Source organism: Mus caroli, chromosome 14 (genome assembly GCF_900094665.2).
Source record: "Mus caroli chromosome 14, CAROLI_EIJ_v1.1, whole genome shotgun sequence".
NCBI classification, from domain to species: Eukaryota; Metazoa; Chordata; class Mammalia; order Rodentia; family Muridae; genus Mus; species Mus caroli.
Genome location: NC_034583.1, coordinates 40,364,187 through 40,388,462, shown reverse-complemented (window position 1 = coordinate 40,388,462; position 24,276 = coordinate 40,364,187). Strand labels below are relative to the sequence as shown.

Here is a 24,276-nt window from a genome sequence, read left to right as displayed (position 1 = left end):
CACGTGGACTAACTCTTCCACACTGTTACTAGAGTAATCGTCTTGAAAGTAAATTGCTTAATAGAAAAAAAGAGGAATTTGGTGATTTGTGAAGGAGATCAAAGTATTATATATAATGCATAATATAATATACTATATACAATGCAACTCTATAAATTATATATTATATAGTGCAACATAATATATTATGTGTAATTATATATTTAATACATATATAATACATTATAAAAATATATGTCACATAATATATAACACATATTACAAAATAAATATATAATATACTATATAATATGGAATTTTATATTATAAATGTTATATAATATAAATATATTATAAACATTATATATTTATACATTATATATTATGTTTATTTTAAAAACAAAATTATGCTAACAAGTCATTCTATTTCAGATTGTATCCACTTACTTCATCTTCCACACTGTAGAATATCTGTATATTACTATATAATATATTATGTAACTACATATTATATAATTAAATAATTATATCATGTATTTAATTATATTATACAATAATGTACATATAAATAGCATATGTATGTGTGACAAGTCCTAAGGCTTGGAGGCTTGGAGCTTGGAGAAGCTGAAGTGCAGGTTATGGCTCTGAGGCATCACCTCCAGGCTGGGTACCAGGAAGATGGGCAAGGCAGGCATCAAGACTGCATAAGACATTACCTTAGTGGTGGAATCACGCTTTCAGCAGATCAAGACAAATCTCAGACCATGTAAAGAGAGATCATTGGAAGAATTGACAACACAAATTGTCTCATTGACATCAAAGAAAAACATCACCCACCTCATGTCCCAAGACATAGTAGAACACCTAGAAGGTGGAAGAAACAAGATATTCACCATGCAGAGGTCCTGAAGGTTGCTGATGACATACTGAACCCTGGAACATCATTTTCCGAAGTCAAGAGAAAGCCAGGTGGATTGCTGAAAGTAATTGCTGTATGTCAAAGGTTTTATAAAATATACATTTACATAATATGTATGGATGTGTGTTTGAAATTGGGAAATAACTTAAAAATAAGCATATTTTCCTACTTAGCAACTTATTTGCCATGTCATCACTTACCAAATAAACATCTTTACAGTCACATAAAAATGAAATACTTAGGGCCTAGAGAGATGGCTCAAAGGATAAGAGCACTTGCTGTTCTTCCAGAGGACCCAGGTTCAATTTCCAGCACCTACATGGAGGCTCACAACCATCTGTAACTGCACTTTCAGGAAAGCTGGTACCTCTTCTGGTCTCCATGGGAGCCAGGTAAACACTCAGGCAAAGATGAATACACATAAATATTTTAAAAAATGAAACATTCATCTACATCCCTACACACACACACACACCCCAAAACAGTCTGATGGAAGAAATCCAAGACTAACTAAATGGAGCAGTATTTCATACACATGGCTAAGAAGCATGCTGTGCCCACGGATAGGAAACACCCCATTCTCGTGGATAGGAGACCTCAGTACTGAGATGTTAGTTCTTTCTAGATCCAAAGTAATGCAACCCTAAATAAAAGCACAGCCAATTATTTTGTGAATATCAATAAACAGACTAGAATTTTTCTAGGGGGCGCCGGTGAGAAGGTTCAGTGGTCAAGGTACTTGCTATCAAGATTAGCAACTGAGAGCAATCTTTGTAATTCACACAGGAAAGAACCCACTCCCATAGGTTATCCTCTGATTTCCATATGCAGTACATGGCACATGAACACAATGCCCTAGATGTACACACACACACACACGCACACGCACACGCACATGCACGCACACGCACACACACACATGTGCACATGTACAATGCATGCGTGCATGCATGTACGTTTAAAGAAAGCTTATATGGAAAGGAGGAACACTGTAGACCAGCTAGCATCAGAAGAAGAACGTGAAGACTAACCAAGCAGCATGGCACAATATAGACACTGCCAACAGGACAGAATGCTGCCACAGAAACAGAGGCATGCAGCTGAGCCTGAAGACAAAGGCACATCAATGGCAGCATCCTACCTCTACAAATCCCCATGCCAGTCATCACCAGGAAACAGGCTTTACTCACTACTTACTTACTTTACAGACGTGAAATTAAAGTGACCCAGAGAACATAAGATGCTCTCGCTCGCTCTCTGTCTCTCTGTCTCTGTCTCTCTGTCTCTCTATCTCTGTCTCTGTCTCTCTGTCTCTCTCTCTGTCTCTCTGTCTGTCTCTGTCTCTCTGTCTCTCTCTCTGTCTCTCTGTCTCTGTCTCTCTCTCTCTCCTTGAGACAGGGTTTCTCTGTGTAGTTCTGGCTGTCCTGGAACTCACTCTGTAGACCAGGCTGACCTTGAACTCAAGACCTGTCTGAGTGGCTGGGATTAAAGGCTTGACCACTGCTGCCTGTTGTCCATGATGTTGTCAATGTGTTACCAAAAATATAATCTATGGAAGAATAATTGATGAATTCAACTTTGTTAAAGTTAAATATGTCTATAAATCAAATCAAACCTCTTGCTCTGCAGCCACACTATTAAAGAATGAAAAGACAGCTGTGTGCAACGATGCACATCTGTCAGCTCAGCCAATGGGAGGCTCAGGGAGGAGGATTGTGAGCTTAGGCCTGCCTGGCTTGTATATTGACATTGCCTAAAATTTCGAGGAAAAAAATAATAAAAAGATAATCTTCACATTTTTGAGATTTCATTTATTTCTCTTTTATGTATTGTCTTTGTTAGGGTTTTGGTGCTGTAAACAGACACCATGACCAATGTCTTATAAAGGACAACATTTAATTGGGGCTGGCTTACAGGTTCAGAGATTCAGTCCATTATCATCAAGGCAGGAACATGGCAGCATCCAGGCTGGCATGGTGCAGGAGGAGCTGAGAGTTCTATATCTTCACCTGAAGGCTGCTAGTGGAAGACTGACTTTCAGGCAGCTAGGGTGAGGGTCTTAAAGCCCACACCCACAGTGACACACCTACTCCAACAGGGCCACACCTTCTAATAGTGTCACACACACACACACACACACACACACACACACACACACACGGGAAACATATACAAACCATCACACGCATACACATGCTTTGCCTACATGTATCTCTACACACCTCATGTGTGTAGTGCCATGGAGGGCAGAAGAGGACATCAGATCCTCTGGAACCAGAGTGACAGTGTGGTGTGAGCTGCCGTGAGAGAGCTGAGACTCGAACTCAGGTCCTCTGATCCATCTCTCCAGCCTCAAAGCATGTATTTGGAGAAAACACTTGTAAACCACTTAATCTGTTAAAGAACTTGTATGAGAAAACACACAAAGAACTCAGCTCCAAACAGCAATAAGACAACAACAAGGGCCATTCAGAAGGCGAGATGGCATCTGAATAGACCTCTCACCAAAGACTACATCAACGGCAGAAGAACGTATGAGATGGTGCTCCACTATGTCAGAGTCTCCCAGGAGTCACCTGTTTAAATAACAGGGAGATAGCCCTTTATAACTCTTAGAATGGCTGAAATGCAAAACCCTGACAGCATCGAGTGCTGGGAAAGACCATTCTTTGCTGGCAGGAATGCGGGGTGGCTTCTTCTAGATAGTCCGGGAAATTGCCATGGTCAGGAGCTCATGCCAGACTGGACTCTAACCAGCCAGAAAAGCCAAACTGAAATAGAGCTAGGTTTATGCACAAAGAGAAGTTTTGAAATGATCCCAGTCCCATGAACAAACGGAGTGTCTGGTTCTGGCCTCTTCCCATGTCTTTTCTGTCGATGGGGGTACCTGATACACAGCAAATGTACGTTGAACATTCACTAAGTAAGTAAAAAATAAAATCAAGGTCCCTCTATTAAACAGTTACACTTGCAGCCCTTTTTGAGACAGTTTTGTTCAGGAGCCTAGGCTAGCCCCAAGCTCAGGATCTTTCTTCTTTGGTCTCAGGGCTTGGATTGCAGATGTGTACCACCAGGCCTGGATAGGCACCTAATTTTTCAGACTTATGTCTTCTTGCTCTCTATGGTGTACCCATTAGCTTGAAAGAACATGGAGGGCAGAACTCTGAGTTCTAGTGCTGTCTTAAGGAACGTGAGTCAGGACTAGTATCCTAGTGCCCACACCTCTCTGTCTTCTGAGAGCTAACATCTCCTGAGCACCTACCATTGTATTATCATCCAACTTAATAGTCACAATAATCTTCAGTGGAAGTCAATGCTCTTGTTTCAGAGAATAAGCTCAACAAAGTAGTCTTTAGCTTTGTGTTACCATATTAGGAGATGGGATAGCCTGGGCTTGGGTCCAGCTTTACTGGGCTCTGAAAGTCCTTGAATGCTCTATGATGCTAGGGGCCTACCCAGTTTTCTGGGTTAGAAAACTTGAAAAGAATGTTATGAAACAAGTCTGTAATTTTTGGAGCAAAAAATGGGGTCTTTTGTTATTTAAATAGGAACAAGGGCTGATTTGGTGGTCCAGCCGGTAATGACATGTGCTGCCAAGCCTGGCAATCTCAGTTTTATCCCTGGAATCCACACGGGGGAAGAAGAGAACCAGCTCCCACAAGTTCTGCTGTGAGCATGCATGTAGCCGCACCCTCCCATACACAACGGCCAAATCAACAGGAACAAGGTGATCAGTCTGCTGCTTTGAATGGGGTTGGGTGTCAGATGAGACGACACCTGATACCATGATGTCCGCAAAGGGAGGTGCTCACTCTCAGCACTGTTGCCTCTGTCCCCGCTCAATTCTATCCATTTGTGACTTTACACCTTTGACTGGAAGTCCTCTCAAGAGAAGCATTGATCTTTGTGATCACGGCCCTAGAAAGAGATAGGGATGGGAATCTTGAGACGAGAACCCATAATGTCTTAGTGAGGAAATTCATGTGTGTCCAAGTTTAGAAGAAGGCAGACTGTGATTTGGGACAGAATCTGCACAGTCGTCTTTGTTGATGGGTAGAGGATTCACACCATATGTTCCAGAAAGCAGAATGATGACTGAAGCATAAGAAAGCAAAGATGCACACAGAGAATAAAACCCTAAGCCCAGTCAGTGAACCCTCAGGGGGAGAGGCTGAATGACCCTAAGCCCTGCTCATCATTGTCTCCAAGCGTCTTTGTGGTAGGCTCTTGACCACTGACCACCACGTGCACCATGAAAAACACATTCACACATCTTGACACAAGTTTTCTTTTTTTCCCCTCCTTTTTTCTTTTAAAAAAAATGACTGTATTTTTAAATTTTTTTATTAGATTTTTCATTTTATTTTATGTGAGTGCTTTGCCTACGTGTATGTATGTGTACCACATGTGCATGGGGCCTGGAGAGGCGAGAAGGGGGAGCAGATCCCCTGGAACTGGAGTTAGGAGTGCTTATAGACCATCTTGTGGGTACTGGTAACCAAGCTCGGGCCCTCTGTCAGAGCAGCACGTGCTTTTAATCACTGCGCAGTCTCTCCAACACCAACTCAAGTGTCCCTAAAGCAATGCCAAAAACTTATCTAGCAATTCTTTGTTGGATGGAAGGTGTTTTACCTCAGAAGGGGGCGGGGTGGGGATGGGATGAGGCGGAGAAGCAGAGGGATGCGTGTGGACTGTTTGGAGGTTCCATCAAGGAATGGCTTTCTCTGTCAAGGAAGCTCTTCAGTTTCAACACAGACTTCCAGCTCCCAGAGAAATCAATGTCCGCTGTTCAGAAAGCCACTCAGTCTGGGGTCCTCTGTTCTTAGAGTCCAAATGGACTATCCGAGAAATAGAGATGGAGGAGCTCAGGGTTCCGAGGGAGCACTTCCTGCAGGCTGGTTTGCATTCATGCCATCATTGAATTCTCTCCAGTCCAAATGCACACATTTTATAGAAAGAGAGGCAGAGGCATAGAGAAATGTGGTATCAGGGGAGAGACAAGTGAGAAGAGAGCTGGGACCACAAATCTCCTGCCTCTGAGCTCATGCTCCCAACCATATGCGACCCACCAGCTCTTACTCGGGGCTGCCTGGAGCTACGGGAAGCAAGGAAGATGCTACCTGAACTCACCCAACCCCGCTTTCCTGGTCCTGACAGGAAGGTTAGGGTGAAGCAAAGGTCCAAAGGTTTGCAGTTGAGCAGTCCTGATCAGATGTGACCTCTTCTACCAGGGTCTCATCTCCAGTCTCTCCTTCATGGTCCTGGTAAGCTGTCAGCTGGGTGAAATCTCTTCCCAGGAACAAGTCCTCCCTCTGGCTGGCACCAGCTTTTTCCTTTTTGCATGTAATTTCTTGGGAAGTTCCACTTTCTTGGGGACCATGGTCTCAATACTCTGAGAGCCACAGGAAGGGATACATTGTCTCTGTAGACCATGCTCATCGCTGCCAATGGCTGCAATATAGTTCTAAATTGGGTGACAGGGTCACAATTAGTTCTTTGCCTGTCCCATTCACAGCAGAGTAGCACGGCCTCCTGAGACACTTTTCTTTCTTACCCTTGACTTTGATCTGGGTGGGGCAAGGCAGGGCAGAGGACATGCCTTTGCCAGTGAAATGTTGGCAGGGACTAGAGACACGCTGGCAGAGTTGATCTTTATTTGCTAGCTTATTGTCCTGATGCAAAGGGCACACTCTGCGGACCCCAGAAGAATGGGACGCGGAGCAAGCCACTAGCCAGCCCCAGTTGGGTCTGAGGATAGGTCTCACTCAGTTACAGATGTCCAAGCTAGAAGTACTTTCTTTTTGTATGCTGCGGACCATCTGCCTTTGACTCTCTTTCCACACGAACAACCATCTCTTTGGCTTGTTTCTGCTTTCTGAGGACTCTTATGATGTCATTCAGGGTGCCCTCAAACATCCCTTGCTTCATCCTCCAGACATGTCACTACGGCTGGCCTGGCCTGTAATAGCCACTGCTTCCTCTCCCTCTTCCTGCGTATCTCTTTCCTCTTCTTTGGATCTCACTTTGTATCTTCAGGTAGCCTAGAACTCGATATCTAGAGTAGGCTAGCTTTGAACTCACAGAGATCCACCAGCCTCTGCCTCTTGAGTCCTGGGATCACAGGCATGCACCACCATCCCTGGCTTGTAATTGCTTCTTTTACCTATCTCATGCCTGCAAAAAAAGGGCCACAGGTTGTGGTTTATTTTCTTTTCTGTTTTCTGAGTTTTTCTTTTCTTGTTTTCTTTGGCTTATGCTGAGGAACAAGGTCTCCTTTAGCACAGGCTATCCTAGAGCTCCATAGGTAGCCAATGATGAGCTCGACCTTCCATCCTCCTGTCGCTACCTTCTAAATGCTGGAGCTTACAGGCATGCACCACCGCTCCTCCTGGCTTGTATCGCATAATACCTGACATGTAGCAAGTGTTTAAAGGTAAGTGAGACGTGTTAAGAGTAAATACTCAATGGTGAAAGTCACGAGGATCTTAAAACGTTGGGACATCTGGCCTGCTTGCCCTGGGTACACTGAGATAGCACCTAGCACAGCTGATAACAGTCCCTTCCTCTGCAGGACTCACATGGTGACTCTCCATGGATGTGGGCATCTCCCTTAGTGGCTTGCAGGTGTGTGGGCTGCAGGATTGCCTTGTGGTGGCTCTGTGCACTTCCTGTCCCCCTTGCAGTCTGTGGTTCCTCTTGTCCTATCACAGTCGCTACCTTTCTTGCTCACTTCCAGCTTCAGCCAGCCTTGGAGCAGTGTGTCTCGGACAGTCTCAGGTCACTGGGGTACCGGGATGCTATTGTCAGCAGGTCTCTTCCTGTAGCATGACTTTGCTCCAGGCCTGCAGGCTCCTGAGGACTTATATAACTCACACACAGGGCTCTGAGGAGAATCAGAAGATGCTCTGGTGGATACCTTTCACTCCTCTCTTCTAATGAATGTCGTGGTGAATGTTCTCTGGACTCGTAGTCACCTTCATAAAGGAAACAGGGATTCCATCACCCTTTGCTTTCCTTTCTCTCTTCTTTTTCCTCTTCCTCCCTTCCTCCTTCCTTCCCTCCCCCCCCTCTTTCTCTCTTTCTTTCCTTTTGAAATAAGGTTTCTCTGTATAGTCCTGGAAGTCCTGTCTGTCCTGGAACTCCCTTTGTAGACCAGGCTGGCCTCAAACTCAGAGATCTGCCTGCTTCTGCCTCCTGAGTGCTGGAATTAAAGGTGCACCCTGTAATCCTCTTGGTTTATTGTGGGGTTTCTATCAGGCATGAGCGTCCCCAGAAAAAGTTTTGTCATACACCACCTATGGTGACCTGCCTGTGTGGTGAAGGGTGAGGCCGGTGTGGGTTCTGTCTGGTACTGAGCTAATTCTGCATGTAGCTGTTTGCAGCAACTCCCTGACTGTGGTGGCTTCCTGGGAGTGGCTGTGGTGTCTGGAGCAGTAGCTCCCACTGTGTCAAGGAACTTCCTGGCTGAAGAAAACTGCAGTTCCAGATGGTCTGGTCCTGTAGAGCTGAGTGAGACCTCTAGGATTCCAACAGCCATCTCTGCTGTCAGTCAGTATCTGCCCTACCCTCCACCCACACCCCCGTGCATGTCTGTGTATTTGTGACAGCCATCTCTGCTGCTTTAAGACATCTTTCTTAGCAAACCTACTGGGGGCAGGTCTGTCCTTTACAAGAAAACCCGTATGTGTGTGGGCTCTCATTTAGGCAGGGAGCTCAGCCTAAAGCCCAAACCATGAATCCTGCAGGGTGAACTCCTCTAACGCTACCGCTACCTTCCCTTTGACAAGCACTTCTCTCTGCTCTGTCATCTAGCACACACCGGAGCATGCTAGTGATGGAACTCTACAGAGGCAAAGTCAGATCTCAAAGGGACCATGGTAACAAGATGCGCAGTGCACAACCCTAGCAGGGAGACTCACTCCGTAAGCACAAGAACAAGAAATCCTAGCAGACAGGAGGGTGCCGCAAGTCATTCCTCTGCCGGCTCAGCTTGCAGTTCTCTGTGATGTTTGTCTGTCTGTCTGTAGGCCCATCCGCCTGTCTGTTCCCACCCCCCCACCCCCCCAGTGTCTGTCTGTATGTCTGTGAGGAAGCGTGCTTATGAGTGTCTGTGGTAGCCAGGGACTGGTTCAGCTGTCACCTCTCTGGCTACCTTTTCTCTTAAGACAGGTATTCTGACTGGCCCAGAATGTGCCTAGTTGACTAGGCTGGCTAGCCAGAGAACCCCAGGGGCCCACTGGTCTCCACCTCTTCAGTGTTCCACCATGCTTAGATTTTTTTTGACAAGTTCTAGGGAATTCAAGTCAGATTTTCATGCTCACAAAGCAAGCACTGCCTTGACTGAGACCACTTCCTTCTTTTGTTCTCAAAGAAACAAATAAACAAACAAACAAAAAACCCAACCGTCTATTGCCTTGAAGATTCCATAATAGCTATTCACAGTACAAAATTTAAAACTACAAAGAGCACAGAGCACTGGTTCTCAGCCTTCCTAATGCCATAAGCCTTTAACACAGCTCCTCATGTTGTGTTGACCCCCAACCATAAGATCATTCCCTTGCTACTTCAGATCTGTAATTTTCCTACTGTTACAAATCCTAATGTAAATATCTGATTGCAACACCACCCCCCCAACACGGTCACGCCCCACAGGTTGAGAACCGCTGGCATAGAGGGCCAAGTGGAACCTTGGTCCAACTTAGGTGTTCCTCCCTCGCCTGGAAGCTCTGTGGCAGTTCCCACCTATGATTCTTAGGTCCCACGATCCTGAGGTGGCATCTAAAGCTATTGCAGAGCCCTAGGCTGTGAGAAGGAGCTGTGGGGGTGACAGCCAGGATTCCAGGCCCATCAGATTGATGCCTACAGAAGGTTTGATCAGACAGCTTGGACTGGGTCGCCTGTGGTTGCCCATTCCCCGCCACCGGATACTCAGGAAATAGTCAGTTCTTGGCAGGAGGAGGCCTACAGTCTTTTTTGTCTTTACTTTTTGCCTGTTAGCTTTTATTACATTCTGTTTTCCTTCAGCTTTGCCTTGCAGTCAATTAGAGCACTTACAGGTGAATGTTTGTTTATATATGTCATGTAGCTGTCCCTTCAGGGGTGGCTCTGTGCATCTGAGGCAGGAGGCTATGTTTGTATTTTAAACTAAGTGGAACGGGCCAAAAACCCCTCCCAGGCGGTGGAAAGTTACCAGCGAGGCATGCATTTAGAGGGCCTGTGGGTGGCTCACCTGGCGAAAGGCACTTGCCAAGGTCCAAGCGTGGCTACCTGAACTCGATCCCTGGAACCCACAGAAAGGTGAAAGAAGAGATCTGAGGTCACTAAGTTGTCTTTGACCTCCACGCACATGCCGTGGCTCGTGAGCCCACACGCTTCACGCATAATTTAAAGCCAAAAGAAATCTTAAAAAAGAGAAAAATCTGTGCTGGCTATAAAGAGGAGGGTGGACCCTGGATAATCAGAGTGTTGGCAATTCTCTTGTTCTCCAAGATTCATGCCCTGCTTAACGACTGGGCGCCTGTCTGTGATAGTCTTCAGGTCTGCTATGCTATAGGAATTAGCTCCATCAGCCTTCAGAGTGACTTACCAGCTAGCCCCTCCAGAAATCTGAAGACATAATTCTTTTCTTCTCCGAATTTTCCATCTCTAAGCCTTCTAATTCTCCTTCAAATTTTCATCTGTAAAGTTAATGCAATCCAATAAGAAAATAATGTACTCTTGAGACGCTGACACGCTCAGAGCCATTTTATCCTGCCCTAAAGCCTGGAAAGTTTGAATTTTCCAGATAAAAAATAGTTAGAAATAATAGAATAATTCACTGTACTGTAACAATTAAATCCAGCAATTGAACACCATGCATTGGTAAATACAAGGTTCGCGACAGCTGAAAGTCTCCCATGTACTTAGAGACAGAAACAAAGTTCTAAATCGAAAGCCTCTATTCCCAGCCACATCCCAAAATGTAAATAAGCATTCAAGCATGCGGCTACATATCTTTACAGAGGCAATTACAAACAAGCCTGATTATCAGTCTAGGGAGGTCTCCAGCGCACACAGTCTTATCTGTTCTGCCCCCTACTGGAAAAAGCGTGCAAGGCTGGCATTATTTCTGATTAATTTTTGGCATCATTTCTCTGCGTCTGCTTTAGGAATGCAAAGCGTGAAATTTATAGTAGCAGGTTTAATATTCCATCCAGCCAAAATGATTTTGCTACAAGGACTTTACCTTTGGTGGATATTTTGGGTTGGTTTCCCCCCACCGCCTCAAGAATATAGATTGCTTCTTCCTTTCGTGGCAACCCCCTGTCCAAATTCTTTTTAAGCTGTCACCCAAGTCAGTACGTGGCAGGAATAATTTCATGCTGAGGGAGATGTATTTAATTCCACATCTTGTAAGAATAATTACTTAGCATAATGCCACTTAAAATGTATTTTTATCTGCAAATGCTAATGAAGCTACAAAAGTCTGAATCATCTTTTGAAAGAATTAGGGTATTAAGGGTGTTTCAACTCCACTCCCTTTTCTCCCTGAAGAAGAATCTAGAACTCACTGAGAGTGGACCTGCTGGCTTTGAGCTGGGTATGAGCCTGCTGACTTTGGGGGTATTTAGGCACAGAGGCTTCCCCAGAGCCTTCCCAAGCTCTGGACTCAGAACTTCAGGCTTCCCGAGATGCTCTGTTCTCACCCAGGTCATCTGAATGGCCCCTGGGAGGAAGGGAGGAAGGAAGGGAAGGAGGAGGGGAGAGAGGGAGTGTGGGCCCAGGGCCAATGCAAGCCACCTACCCTAATGGCCTGTCTGGTAGCAGGCTGTGGCCCTTGTCATTAAGAATCTTATCTCTTTGATCATTGGTGTGCCCAACCAGCAAAGAGCATTGTCCTCTCTTTTGTTCTGCCCAAGGCCTGAAAGCAGTCAACAAAAGATGACAAAGAGTCAGGGGGCAATAGCTGCTTTGTGTAGCAGCTTCTTTTAAATCCCTTTATTTTGGAAAGGTCGGAGAATTACAGCAATGTCACAAAGATTATTCGGGAAGCACCTGTCTACCCAGCTTCACCTTGTGAATGTCTCACACGACTTCACAGAAATGCACACCAGCAAGAAAGAGGCTGTGGGCCACTCCAAAGGCTTTAATCTCACCAGTGTGCATTTTTGCTGCCATGTCTATATTAGGTCTTCTTAACTCTGTGACACCTTTCTCTATCTTTCATGATGTTGGGACATCTGGACTGTGCTCACCGAGTGTTCTGTTGACTGTCTTTTGCTTGTGCAATGTTTTCTCACAATTAATGAGTGGACGACATCTGGGGTAAGAATACTACAGAAGCAAGTAAGGGTTCTTTGTTGGTGCTCTGTGGAATCAGGGCCCATTTTCCAGCAGGGCTGAACAGGGACATGTGTCAAGGCTACCTGAGATCAGGGGGCTGTTGAGGAACCCAAGTAGTGGTTGTAAGGAGAGCTAGGTCGGAGCCTGGACCAGGGAGACACATTTGTCTACCCTCTCATCTGTTTTCTCTGCTGTGATCATGGCAGATGGAGAATTGGGAACACTTCTTTGCTGTGGGAAGACAGCACTGTTTTTGTAAAGATCCAATGCCATTAAGATCAGCAGAAGGTCAAGAAGCAGCCAAAGAAGGCAAGGGACTGAGGTGTGGGTGTGGGCAGCGATGGGCCAAAGGGAATGTGCTGCAAAACAACCCACTTTGGGTCTAGTGTAGCCCTCTCTGGATTCATCAGAACTCCAGAAAACCAGAGACCGAGATGCAGGCACCTGGATGGGTAGAAACTAGTGACCATTTCTTAAGCAGTGTTCCCAGCGATTAGAAAGTGTGCTGGATTCCTGTGTGGGGGGAAGTTTTGTTAGTGGTAATGAGATCCTTAGGTACCTTTTATATTTTCATTTTGCTCTCCCCCACCCCCTCTATAAGGGTCACCTTTCTAGGGTTTAGCATCCCTGTCTGTTTAGTACCTGTCTGAAAGCTGCTACTCAGGCCTGGGATATCTGGACTTTGTTTTAGGAGCTTAGGAAATGCTTATTAAGAAAAAAATTTTAATGAGTACATGAATAAGTGTTCACTTAAAAAAAAAAAGAAAGAGATGTAGGCCACTCTTTCCTCCTGAGAAATCTACGACCTTCACCTCAGGCTGCAGGTGAGAACCCAGCAATGGTCATGTGCACAGGACCTTGAGCTTCCTGCCCTAGGTGAACCCTGCAAGTATGTGGAGATGCTGACAGGAAGGAGTCTTCTTTTCCAAGTCCCTGAGCTCTAGAATCTGAATCATTGGTAGGACACTGCATAGTATCAAATGTATAGATGGCAAACTCCGAGACTGAGAAGCTGGGGAGAGGGTAGTATGGTTAGGCTTCTTTCTGGTGTCCCATAGGTTTGAAAAATGAATATAAAGAGAAGATTAGTCATCGCAGTGGGAATGGGGCCATGTGGGGTAAATCATAAACGTGTGGTTTTTACACATCTATCTATGTATCTATGTATCTATGTTTCTATGTATCTATGTATCTATCTATGTATCTATCTATGTATCTATCTATGTATCTATGTATCTATGTATCTATCTATCTATCTATCTATCTATCTATCTATCTATCTATCTATCATCTATCTTTCATCTATTACCTACCTGCCGATCAATCTGTCTGTTTATTCTTACACACATGCAAGGTTGAGACATATCTCTCTAATTGATGGGACTGGTTTCATTTATTCACTCAGTGATTAATTACCCTTTTGTGATTACCAATTATCTATATAACTTCAATAGCATTATTTATAGTTGTCATGGCAATTTAAATTGCATTATTAACTTTTTCCACACTGAGTTGGGGAGATGGCACAGTTGGTAAAGGGCTTGCCACACAAGCAAGGAGACCTGACTTGCTCCCTAGCACTTATGTGAGACCTTGGGTATGCTATGTGCGCGTGCTCCATGCCAGCCTCGTTTAACTGACAGACACAGGGCTCAGTGAGAGGAAAAGCCTTTGAAAAGCCAAGGTGAATGGAGCTGATTGGAGCTGGAGAGATGGCTCAGCAGTTAAGAGCACTGACTGCTCTTCCAGAGGTCCTGAGTTCAATTCCCAGCAACCACAATGGTGGCTCACAACCATCTGTAATGGGATCCAATGCCCTCTTCTGGTGCATTTGAACAGAGGGACAATGTACTCCTATACATAAAGTAAATAAATAATTCCAAAAAGGGGAAAAAAGCCAAGGTGGTCAGCTCCTGAGGACTGACCCTTGAGGCCAACCCCTAATTTCTGTACATATAGCTAAAGGTGTACTTGCATACACAAGAGCATGCATCCCTCCCTAACACGTAAATTTCTGGTGTGTATGTAGTGGGTATATTTTAAGCAAATGAGAAGTAAAGTACCAGAACCCTCCCCCCTTATTTTTTCCAAAGATGAGGCAATAGCCCAGGTTCGCCTCCAACTCACCATTATGCCTCGCCAACAAGGAGGCTCTGAAGACTTACGTTACTAAGGGACAGAAAACAAATAACCACTTTTTCTGGTAGCCAGCAAAATGGCCAACATTTTGAGCAACTGTTGGACAGAATGCAAACCCACTGACCTTCAGTCTCACCATGGAGTCTACACAAGCCCCATTCCACAGAGAAGGGAATTAAGACACTCAGGGTTTGCTGGGCAGCAGTGGCGAATGCCAGCATTCGGAAAGCAGAGGCAGACCTATCTCTGAGTTTAAGGCCAACCTGGTCTACAGAGTGAGTTCCAGAATAGCCTGGGCTACACAGAGAAACTGTATCTCAAAAAACCAAATCAAACCAAACATGCAGAGCTCAATAAACCTGCTGCTAAGTGGGGCACTGGGAGCCTAGCTCTAACTGATGCTACATCTGTTGCTTTTAGAGCAGTTCCAGAAAAGCCTTGTGCTTTCTAGAACAGTCTACCCCCCCACCCCCCAGGCAGACTGTGAATGGGAGAGCTGGGAGGGATTAGATTTCTGTTCTTGGCTCCAATGGAGGCAACATAAACATCAGCGACATGCCACTTCATGTGCGTTTTCATGCAGTATTCAGAAGGAGCTTGCAGCTTCAGTTCTCCCAAGGTCCTCACAGTGAGTGCCCACAGGAGACAGCATCTGGCTGTGGAAAAGATAGGAGTGAGATCTTCAGAAGATGTTTCAGAAGGGTTTGTCCTCAGACCAAGTGCACTTTTTTTTTTTTTTTTTTTTTGAGACAGGGTTGTTTCTCTGTATAGCCCTAGCTGTCCTGGAACTCACTTTGTAGCTGGCCTTGAACTCAGAAATCCTCCTTCCTCTGCCTCTGCCTCCCAATTGCTGGGATTAAAGGCATGCACCACCACACCTGACTTAAGTGAACTCTCTCTCTCTCTCTCTCTCTCTCTCTCTCTCTCTCTCTCTCTGTGTGTGTGTGTGTGTGTATACAGGTGTGTTTCTCGATTGCTTTTCGGTTTAGTTTTTGAGACAGGATCTCTTACTGAGGCTGGAACTCCCCCGTTCGACAAGACTGGGCCAACCAGTCCCAGGAACCCACCTGGCTCTGCTTCTCCAGCGCTGGGATGGAATACACCTACCCCTTTTTCTGTTTTTATGAGACAGGGTCTCACTCTAGTGTAGGCTGGCCTGGAATTACCTAGCCCAGGCTGTTCTTCAACTCTTGGTAATCCTCCTGTCTCCTCCCAAGTGCTGGGATTACAGGTGTGAGCCACCATTCCTGGCTTCTGTGGATAAATAAGATGTGGTAGTCTGTACTCAGAGATCCTTTTCTCGTTACCCTGGCATTAATTTTTCCAAAGTCAGTGTCTACGAAACATTTTTACCATGACCCTAAATAAGAAACAGATCTTAGTTTTATTTTTAAGGCAGTGTCTTTGCTACGTAGCCAAGGCTAGCCCCAAGCTCATGATTCTTATGCTTCTGAGTGCTGGGATTACAGATGTGTGCTACCATGGTCTGCAAGAGATAAATTCAATATTGCAACTCAATCCATACACTTAGATGTAGATAATAACAGCTACATTTAGTATGTTATACATACCCATATGCATATACGCCCAGTGAACTGAGTTTTATAAAATACTACTACTTCACGCTCGCTCAGGTGCACTCTTATGGCTTCCCTCTATCTCATTAGGAAAAAGCTGGTTCATTCTTCCTGTGCTGACTTTATGATCCACAGGCTGACATCACCCCACCTTACATACTGTCCTGGCCAAGGGAGCTAAGTGCACAGGTTAGTGGTTCACTTTCTGATTGCCGAGAGATAAGCGGTGGTATCAAGACCAGTTCTAGAAGATGAATATGCTCTGACTTAAAACTCAGCAAGTAAGAACCAATGGGTGTAAGCCCTCTCCACCAGCGAGTCACACTGTCTTATGCGAGCCTTCCTCTCCACCAGCGAGTCACACTGTCTTATGTGAGCCTTCTGCTTTCTGTTTTTCTATCTGCACATTATTTCCTAAAGATGTATTTTTATGTGTATTGCTGTCTTGTCTGCATATATGTAAGTGTACCATGTGCATGCCTGGTGTGAGACGTTAGAGTAGGACATCAGATTCTAGGGACTGGAATTATGGATTGTTGCAAGCTGCCGTGTGGGTACTGAGAACTGAACCCAGGTCCTTTGCAACAGCATTTGTTCTTAATATTGGAGCCACCTCTCTAACCCCAAATCTTTCTTTTTCTTTTTGCAAATTTCTTCTTCCTGTTTGATTTAACTCTTCAACCAAAAGAACCTGAGTTTTTGGGGAAAAGAATCACCTTCCACTTAATGAGCAATTCCTTAAAAGGTACTTTAGGAACCCATTGCTACAGCAACTGCAAAGGGTGCCTGGTTTTGTGTATTAATTTTTTAAAGTACCATTGTTAGTGCAACGATCTTATAATGCTTTCTTTTTACTTTCAAAGCTGATCTTGAGGGTAAGAGGATTTGGGTCCTCAAAATCTTCACCATTTCCACTCTTGTAGATTTGGGGTTCATGACTTGGTATAGCAACAGTGTCATGGGGCCTTCTTGTCTTTTGGATACTTGAGGTTCTGAGTAGTGGGCAATTCACCAGGGCCGAGAATTCTGGTCTGATTTTCCAAACGGTGTGATCTCTTTAGTTTCCAGCACTTTCACAGATAAGCCAGAACTGCAAGAATTAAAGTTACTTCCAGTGGTTCAGCTATTTAAGGGAATAAATATTTCATTTAGTAAAGGAAATTAAAATTTTCCACTTTAAAAATATTTCCTCACCAAATAATCCCTTTAAAAGCACCACTTCTAAATAGATGATAACATTGATAAAAAAAGACAAAATTCATAATGTCTATTTTTTTAGTGTGTAATATGCAGTCTATACCAACATAAAGACTTGATTCCAGGGCTGGGGATGTGGCTCCGTGGGGGGAGCTTGGCTCTATTACATTTGGTCTACTGTACTTTCCTTCCTCTAACAAGACTTATACCAGACATAACATAGTTCTGAGAGGATCTGCTCCCAGCTTTGGCTTAGGTCTCTGATGTTGTTGTTGTTGTTGTTGGTTTGTTTTAAACCTGAACTTACGACTTACCATATCCTCCTGGACAAAAGAGCCAGTGTTTGGATGCTACAAGCTGAGCACAGCCCCTGATCTACATGCTGGTCTTGTGACCGTTATCTTAAAATGAAGCAATCTCAGCAGCTGAAAACTTTACGTCTCTTCAAAATACCTATGATTGAGAATTAGTTTTCAACCTATAACATATTGGTTCTGCCAGAAAGTTGCCCTTTTGAGGCCAACAATCGCTGGCTTCATGTTCCTGGTGTGGGGACCTCTGTCTGCCCTTCCCACCAGCCAGCATTTATTTTTTAGCAGCATGAGCTAATCTTTCTAACACTTGCTGGGTTGGTGAAGTTACTTCTGTTTTTGCTGAAAAAACAAGACAACAGCCTTTTCAAGATATATCCAGGTTAGCGTGCTTCTCTACAACCAGGTAAGCCCCTCGCACTGCTCTCTGGGCTTTGAAAGATATCACCCATGCTGATCCAAATCAAACAGGCCTTTGGAGAGGCCTGGCACTGACGTCTTCATTGAGCACGGGCGCAGCTAAGCCTCCACTCCTTGTTTGCTCTGCAGGGCTGTGCCAAGAGCCTGGCTTTTAATGTTCCCAGCATCCTTGGAAACCTCACTTGTTTGGCGTGCACGCTTAAGAATGGTTTTGCATCCACAACAGAACTTGGGGATAAGTGAATATGGTGTGAGTCTCTCAGGGGTCTGGAATTACTCCCTTCACCTCGCCATAGCACTCAAGGAGTTCGGAATCTTATTACCTTATGATAGTGCATTTGTAAAATTATATCAGAAATAGAACAAAAGGATTTACTGTAATAGGATTCGTTTTTTTTTAACCTTTCAAATTGAAGTGTTTTTTTTTCTTCCCAAATATTAAAAGCACTCATTTTAACTGCTGATGGATATTAATGGGAAGTGTGATTAAGGAGTCGGAATGTTTAACTTTTAATATGTAAATATAAAAACGTACTCTTCATATCCTAATCTGATGACACCGAGTTATCAGCAGAGTATAATATATAATAATAACTTGACCCAACCCCCCCCCCCAAAAAAAAACCCTGGCTTTAATTAAATCTCTTAATGGCTAAACATCATAGCTTCATCATCAGAAAACACTGAGAATATGAGCAAAGTGACATTTACAAACTCTATTGTAAGCGGTCACATTTTTGAATACATTATAATTAATTTTCTTTTATTTTGGCTACAATCTCAGTAACAGAACAAAACGTGTAATTTTTTAAACATTCTTTTTAAAAACAAGAGGGACTAAGCTCTAGGAACTGCGCATGCTCTCAACTGCGCATGCTCCCACAGCAGGAACCAGAGAAGGGTAGGAAGTGGGACATGCTCAGTGCTTTGCTAGTGACGATGGCAGCCACAATGCCCTTGTCCTGTGCCCTCTGGAGTGGGCTGGCCTTAGGGTCCAGGCAGCAGGGCACTGGAGTGTGTGGAGAGACAGACAGCTCTGCCGGCTCCTACTTCCTCCTCGGGCTAACCTCCAGGCAGAAGTTGGCTTTGTGGGGTTCCTGTAGATCTGCCAACCCATGGCACACCAGGGACATGGAGGAGGATGCTGGCCAAATCCTGTATAAGAAGCCATCTCCTCACGCCCTCCGCAGCCTCGGGGGCTGGACTGAAGGGAGCCCTTTATCTGATTTTATGTTGTTATGCTCCAGCCAAGGAAAAGCAATAGCAAGGGAGGAAAAGCAGCGTTAGCTTCACACAGGAGAAAGGAAAAGATTCTTCTAAGTTGCTGACTGGGAATGAAGGTTAGCCAAGGCTAACCATCCTTAAATAATACTTCCATTGGAAATGTTTTCATTTACCGATGGTTTTAAGGAGTTTAAATAGTTGTGATTTTACCTGTCTCACGCTATATATGTTATTGCTTTGTCAAAGAGGTCTAATGTCACTGCTGTACAAATGTCAGATAACCTACATGCCATGTGCTAATACTACTCATGTGCAAAGCACACTCAGCAGTGGACATGCCTACGACATGCTGATACACATTTAAAAGGTGTTCTCAAAGAGGCCTCGGCTGCTCCTTGTGAGCCTAGACAGAAAATGTTCCTTTTAATAAATACCGTGTGTATATGTAGAGTCTCAGATGAATAATCACACATACAGGATGTTCAGAAACAAACATGGTCACCACACACTCAAGAATTGGTTTTTCTGAACCAATAAAGGCTTTCTGAAGAAATCTTTGGATTTTATTGTCCTTCTCTCCCAGGAAAGGGGAAGTCACAATCTCCTATCATCTCTGTGGAGCGGGGAGCCGTAGACAATTTCCCAGCGCTTCCTCCCAGGCTCGCACTGCCCTGAGCTCCAACAGGTTTTTGTTTTAAGGTGAACCAGGTTTCTGGTTCTTCCCTGCGGAGAAGTTACTTTCAAGTCAGTGAAAGTTCTTGGCCCATGATTAAAAGTCTTTGCCAATTAGTACTCAACAACTTCAATTCGGTTTTTTCTGGTTCAAGATGAGCAGGAGCCTAATAAGGCTGTGATAAAAGGGCAAAAGGCACCGAGAGCCAAAAGCGGATTAATGAGCCCCTCCATGTATTTGTCTTCCTAACAGCTGAACTGTTACAACTATTGACACTCTTCAAAAGGTTCCGCTCTGAACCCTGTCCAGGCACTGCAGGCTCCAATGGACATCTTCAAATCCAGAGAATGGAGGAGCAAGAGCTTCCCCTGTGTGATGCCAAAACCAACAAAGCCCCACGGATCAGGTAATGAAACTTCAGCTTTCCCCCCTTTGAGATTTATTTACTGGCAGCTGACAAGGGGCAAATTCAGCTCGAATTGTGCAGTCAAGGCCCTGTCAAGCTTTTAGAGGCACCCTTGACTTGAAGCACCATCATGACTGGCATTTCACTCAAAAGCCCTCGGCACTGGTCCTTAACCGCTTATGACATCACAAAGGACACTCCGGACAGATGCCTACATGGCATCCTGCAGCATTTTAAAAGAGAATTAGTGGTTTTAATTATGGTCGTGGTATGAAAGGGAGCCATGCAAGCTCCACGGGAGACCTTTGATCAGACCCTTTTGCTAGTACAATGCCACGGAACTGTGACTATTCCTGGTAAGGGGCCTTTTCTTGCTGAATGACTCACCAGTGATCTTTGAATGCAGACAAGCTTCTAGCCCTCCCTCTTCATTAGTGAGCATTTCTATACAGGGGCCTATATAGTGCTTGGAGTCTAGGAGCTATACAATCAGGGGGAAAGAATCCCTACGGATTCTGGCCTCTACTTAGGAAGTGCTGAAGGACTCTGAGTGACTTTATTCATTAAAACAGGTTGCTATTAATTAACTGTCATAATAAAATAAAGAACTATTATTATCTGCATTTCTTGCTATGTTCTCTTTAGTAATATGTAGAAAAGATGCCTGAAACAGAAATGAATTTATTGAACGACGTCCTCACCCCCACTCTCGCCCATGCCCCTTTGTTCATCTGGGCAGCTACTTCCTAATTACTGGGTCTAGATCTGTGAATCCAAAGAGAAGGACAACATAAATATGAAATTAATTAAGGACATATAAAATGCCTTTTGAATTTGCCCATTTCTGCAACAGAAATGAGAGAACTTGAAGTTAGCTTTCCTTTTCAAGAGCTGCAGAACTAAGATGATAAAACTCAAAGTTAAAAAAAAACAGGTACTTGGTATATAGTATAAAACTTAAGACTAAAATAGTTATAGTTAACAAGGGAAAAAGAAATTGTAGTGAGGTATATTACAAGAATCGTTTTTTAGAAACTATCTCACTTGTAGGAAATAGAAAATGACTTTGGTCTGCACTATTTCTTAAGAATTTACCCTTGGATCCCAATAAGCATGGAGACATGTCTCCAATGCCTGTGGAGACAATTCCTTCTCAGCTAGAACCTACAGTCAGTTGCTCTGTGAGTACTACAGATGTTTTTGCATGCTTCTCATGGAAATGCTAAACAGAGATAAACAGGATTTTGCATAAGGCCTACATTTCAGCCATTCCCTCGTTTCTGCTGCACGCGACACTGATATCCAGGAGATAAGTGAGATTGCCACTTTGTTGATGCAGCTTCTGGACTTGAAGGAAAATTTCTTGGACTTCAGAAACTTTGGGAGCAGAGCGGTAAGCAGGGCTACCACACTTTGCTGGTTCAGACCTTTTTTATATTTCTTAGACTTTGTAGTTCTCTTCTTAGATGCTTGAGAGCAGCTATAATGTCTGCTCGCTGTGGATCATTTTGTGCTTTCTGAGTGTAGAGATGAAAATGTCTGATGGTTTCAGACAGCAGGACTTCAGGGTCTATGCCGGTCCCTGGAAGGCGTAACATGCGCTCACAGGCAATGGCGTAGTTCTTGTGCCAATTCACTGGGTGTTCCTCTTGCAAGTACACAATCTCCTTATAAAGCTAGAAGACAGCAAATGTTGGGATTCCATTGTTATCTTGGTGAATTTCCTCATTTCAATACCAGAAAACTGAGAAGAATTAATAACACAAGGAAAAAAAAATCCAAGCAGCCTACAGTAAAAATCTAATCATTGCCAGGCCATGCAGAAAATGCAGGGATGCTACGTAATTACTGCAGTCGCAGGAGGCAAATGTGCCCCATCTGAAACTGCTTCTGGGGCTTCAGATGCTGCAGGACCCTGAGACACACTGTGTCAGGACAAAGTGCTCTTCCTCCAGAAAGATGTTCTGGGAAAGGATTTAGTTCTAACTGGAGGAAAGCTATTTACTCAACAGGCCGAGTGGCTAAACCTCTAAATTTAGCTGCTGGGGGAAAAAACACAGCTTTCTTTAGTAGATAGTGTAGAAAAAAGAACTTAGCAGCATTAAACTTCTGTTTCGCATTATTGACATGGATTTCTCTCTACAAGAAACAATGGCAGCCTTAGCAACAATACAATCCGAACAATCCCATTGTTATCAAGTGTTCCTGGCACAACAGAATCAAGAGTTCCCTAAAAGGGCTATTCTGAAAGTCTTCAAAGCACCCTACAACTTACCATCTTAACAACCAAAACCTTGCCCATAGAAACTCAGAATTTTGGATTTCCCAACTGCAGAGAGAGGAGAAGCAAGTAGAATAATAAATTAAAAAAAAATTGTGTGTCCACACGGGCACGGGAGCACCACGGGAGCATCACAGTGCACATATGGAGGTCAGAGGACAGCTCTGGGGAGTTAGTTCTATCTTTCAACTATTTAGGTTCTGAGGACTAGACTCTGCTCATCAGGCTTGGCAGCTGAGCCATCCCACTAGTGGTCTAGAATTTTTGATACTGAATTTCCCAGGGGGAATGTATCAACATTTTACAAGGGGTTAAGTAGAGACTAGTTAGTAAAATAGAACAAGATGCCTCCTTCCTTAGGAATTTCACTGTGAAGCTAGCATTGGGTAACTAGGAGTGTTCCTTAAACTCTCAGGATAGACCAGAGCAGTGGTCTTTTAACTAGGGCAGTGTTCACAATATCATATAGTTGAAATGGACCAATTAGATCATCTTCTTCCTTATCTCCTCCAAAGCAGCCAGATGCGTGTCTACTGTAAGAGAGTGTTCTTGTCAAGAAGCCCCCAGCCGGTGACTGCCCTTTGAAGATGTAATAACCCTGTCCGTCTCGCAGCTCCTTTCAGAACAGTTTCCTTTATTCCTGCACACTGACGACTCACAGTTGACATTTAGGCTGGAGTGGGCCTAGACTCTGACCCTCTTGGCTGCCAGACAGAACTCTATAGGCTGCCTTTAAAAACTGAATCCCTCACTGCCCCTGAGTGGGGTACCCTGAAGGACTCTGCCTTTGCCCCTGTAGTTACCTCCTTATGGCCCACCTTCCCTCCTTCCCTTTCTTGATCTACCATCTACTTGGCTAGCGCACCCTGATATTCCAGCATGGCACCTCATGACATCTCTTCCCAGCACTCAGGCTCATATATCTCTGTCCCACAGCACCTCTGTCAGCACACGTAAGCATCATCTGTGAGTGAAGGGTGGATCATGCTCAACATCCTTTCTGGAGCCTGCTGCCTTGATCGCAGGGACAAGACTGTTTCTAACGCATTGTGCAGTGTTGATTAGGTGCTCAACAAATGCCGTGAGTGAAGAACGAATAAAAGTGAGTTAATGTTCAAAACCTAGGAGCAAAGTGAGTCACTCTGACTGGACACCATGCTGCTTTATTTAACTCAGCAGCAAGCAAGTGTACTGGCTGATGGAACCATGGAGCCCAGAAAGGGGAAACTTGGCTGCTCATACACGCAGGGCTAAGCTCGCTGTGCACGGGCCCTTACCTGGATGTATGCTTCCACATGACAAACTGGCTGACTTCTTAGTAGTGCCAGTGCTAACACTATCAGACTATGCTAAAGACCATATAGGAAACCAGAGCTTTGTCATAACAGTGCTACTGCGAGCCTCTCCTCTGTGCATCTTTCCTGAGGAGGGTGTAGCGATGTGAAGGTGTGATGGGCTTCCCAAGGGTAGTCAGAAGTCAAAACTCTTTCTATAGCTTATCTGTCCCCAGAACTCCTATCATTTCATGTGTAGCCAATGTCAGGTTGGCATTGAGGGTGACATGGCAGAGCTTGCTCTAGTAAAGCCATTACGCAAGCTTCCTCCTGATTCTGCAACAAAGAGTGACAGACACTTGCCTAGAAATCACAGGTTCACTGTCCTGCACCTGAGATGAGAGGCTGAGGCGTCTATCGGTAGGGCTTCACTCCTTCTGGAGCGCTCGAGAATCTATTCCTTCCCTTTCCAGTTTCCAGACCCTTCTGCACCTGTGACTCAGAGTCCTCCCTTCACCACCATGGCTCCTGGATACCATTTCCAAATCTCTCCT

The 24,276-nt window shown here is 44.4% G+C and overlaps 1 protein-coding gene across 2 annotated transcripts in view; it reads right to left on the bottom strand.

Annotated features, from left to right (window-relative positions):
* Nucleotides 1-18,596: 18,596 nt before the first annotated feature.
* Tmem260 (transmembrane protein 260) overlaps nt 18,597-24,276 on the bottom strand; it is a 67,739-nt gene continuing 62,059 nt past the window's right edge. Inside the window, exon 16 of one of the 2 annotated variants that reach the window (XM_021181987.1) lies at nt 18,597-21,843. In XM_021181987.1, the coding sequence (XP_021037646.1) occupies nt 21,589-21,843 (255 nt within the window). In that variant the 3' untranslated portion in view covers nt 18,597-21,588. The remainder of the gene's footprint in view (nt 21,844-24,276) is intronic. The other variant, XM_029468944.1, reaches the window with a different exon arrangement.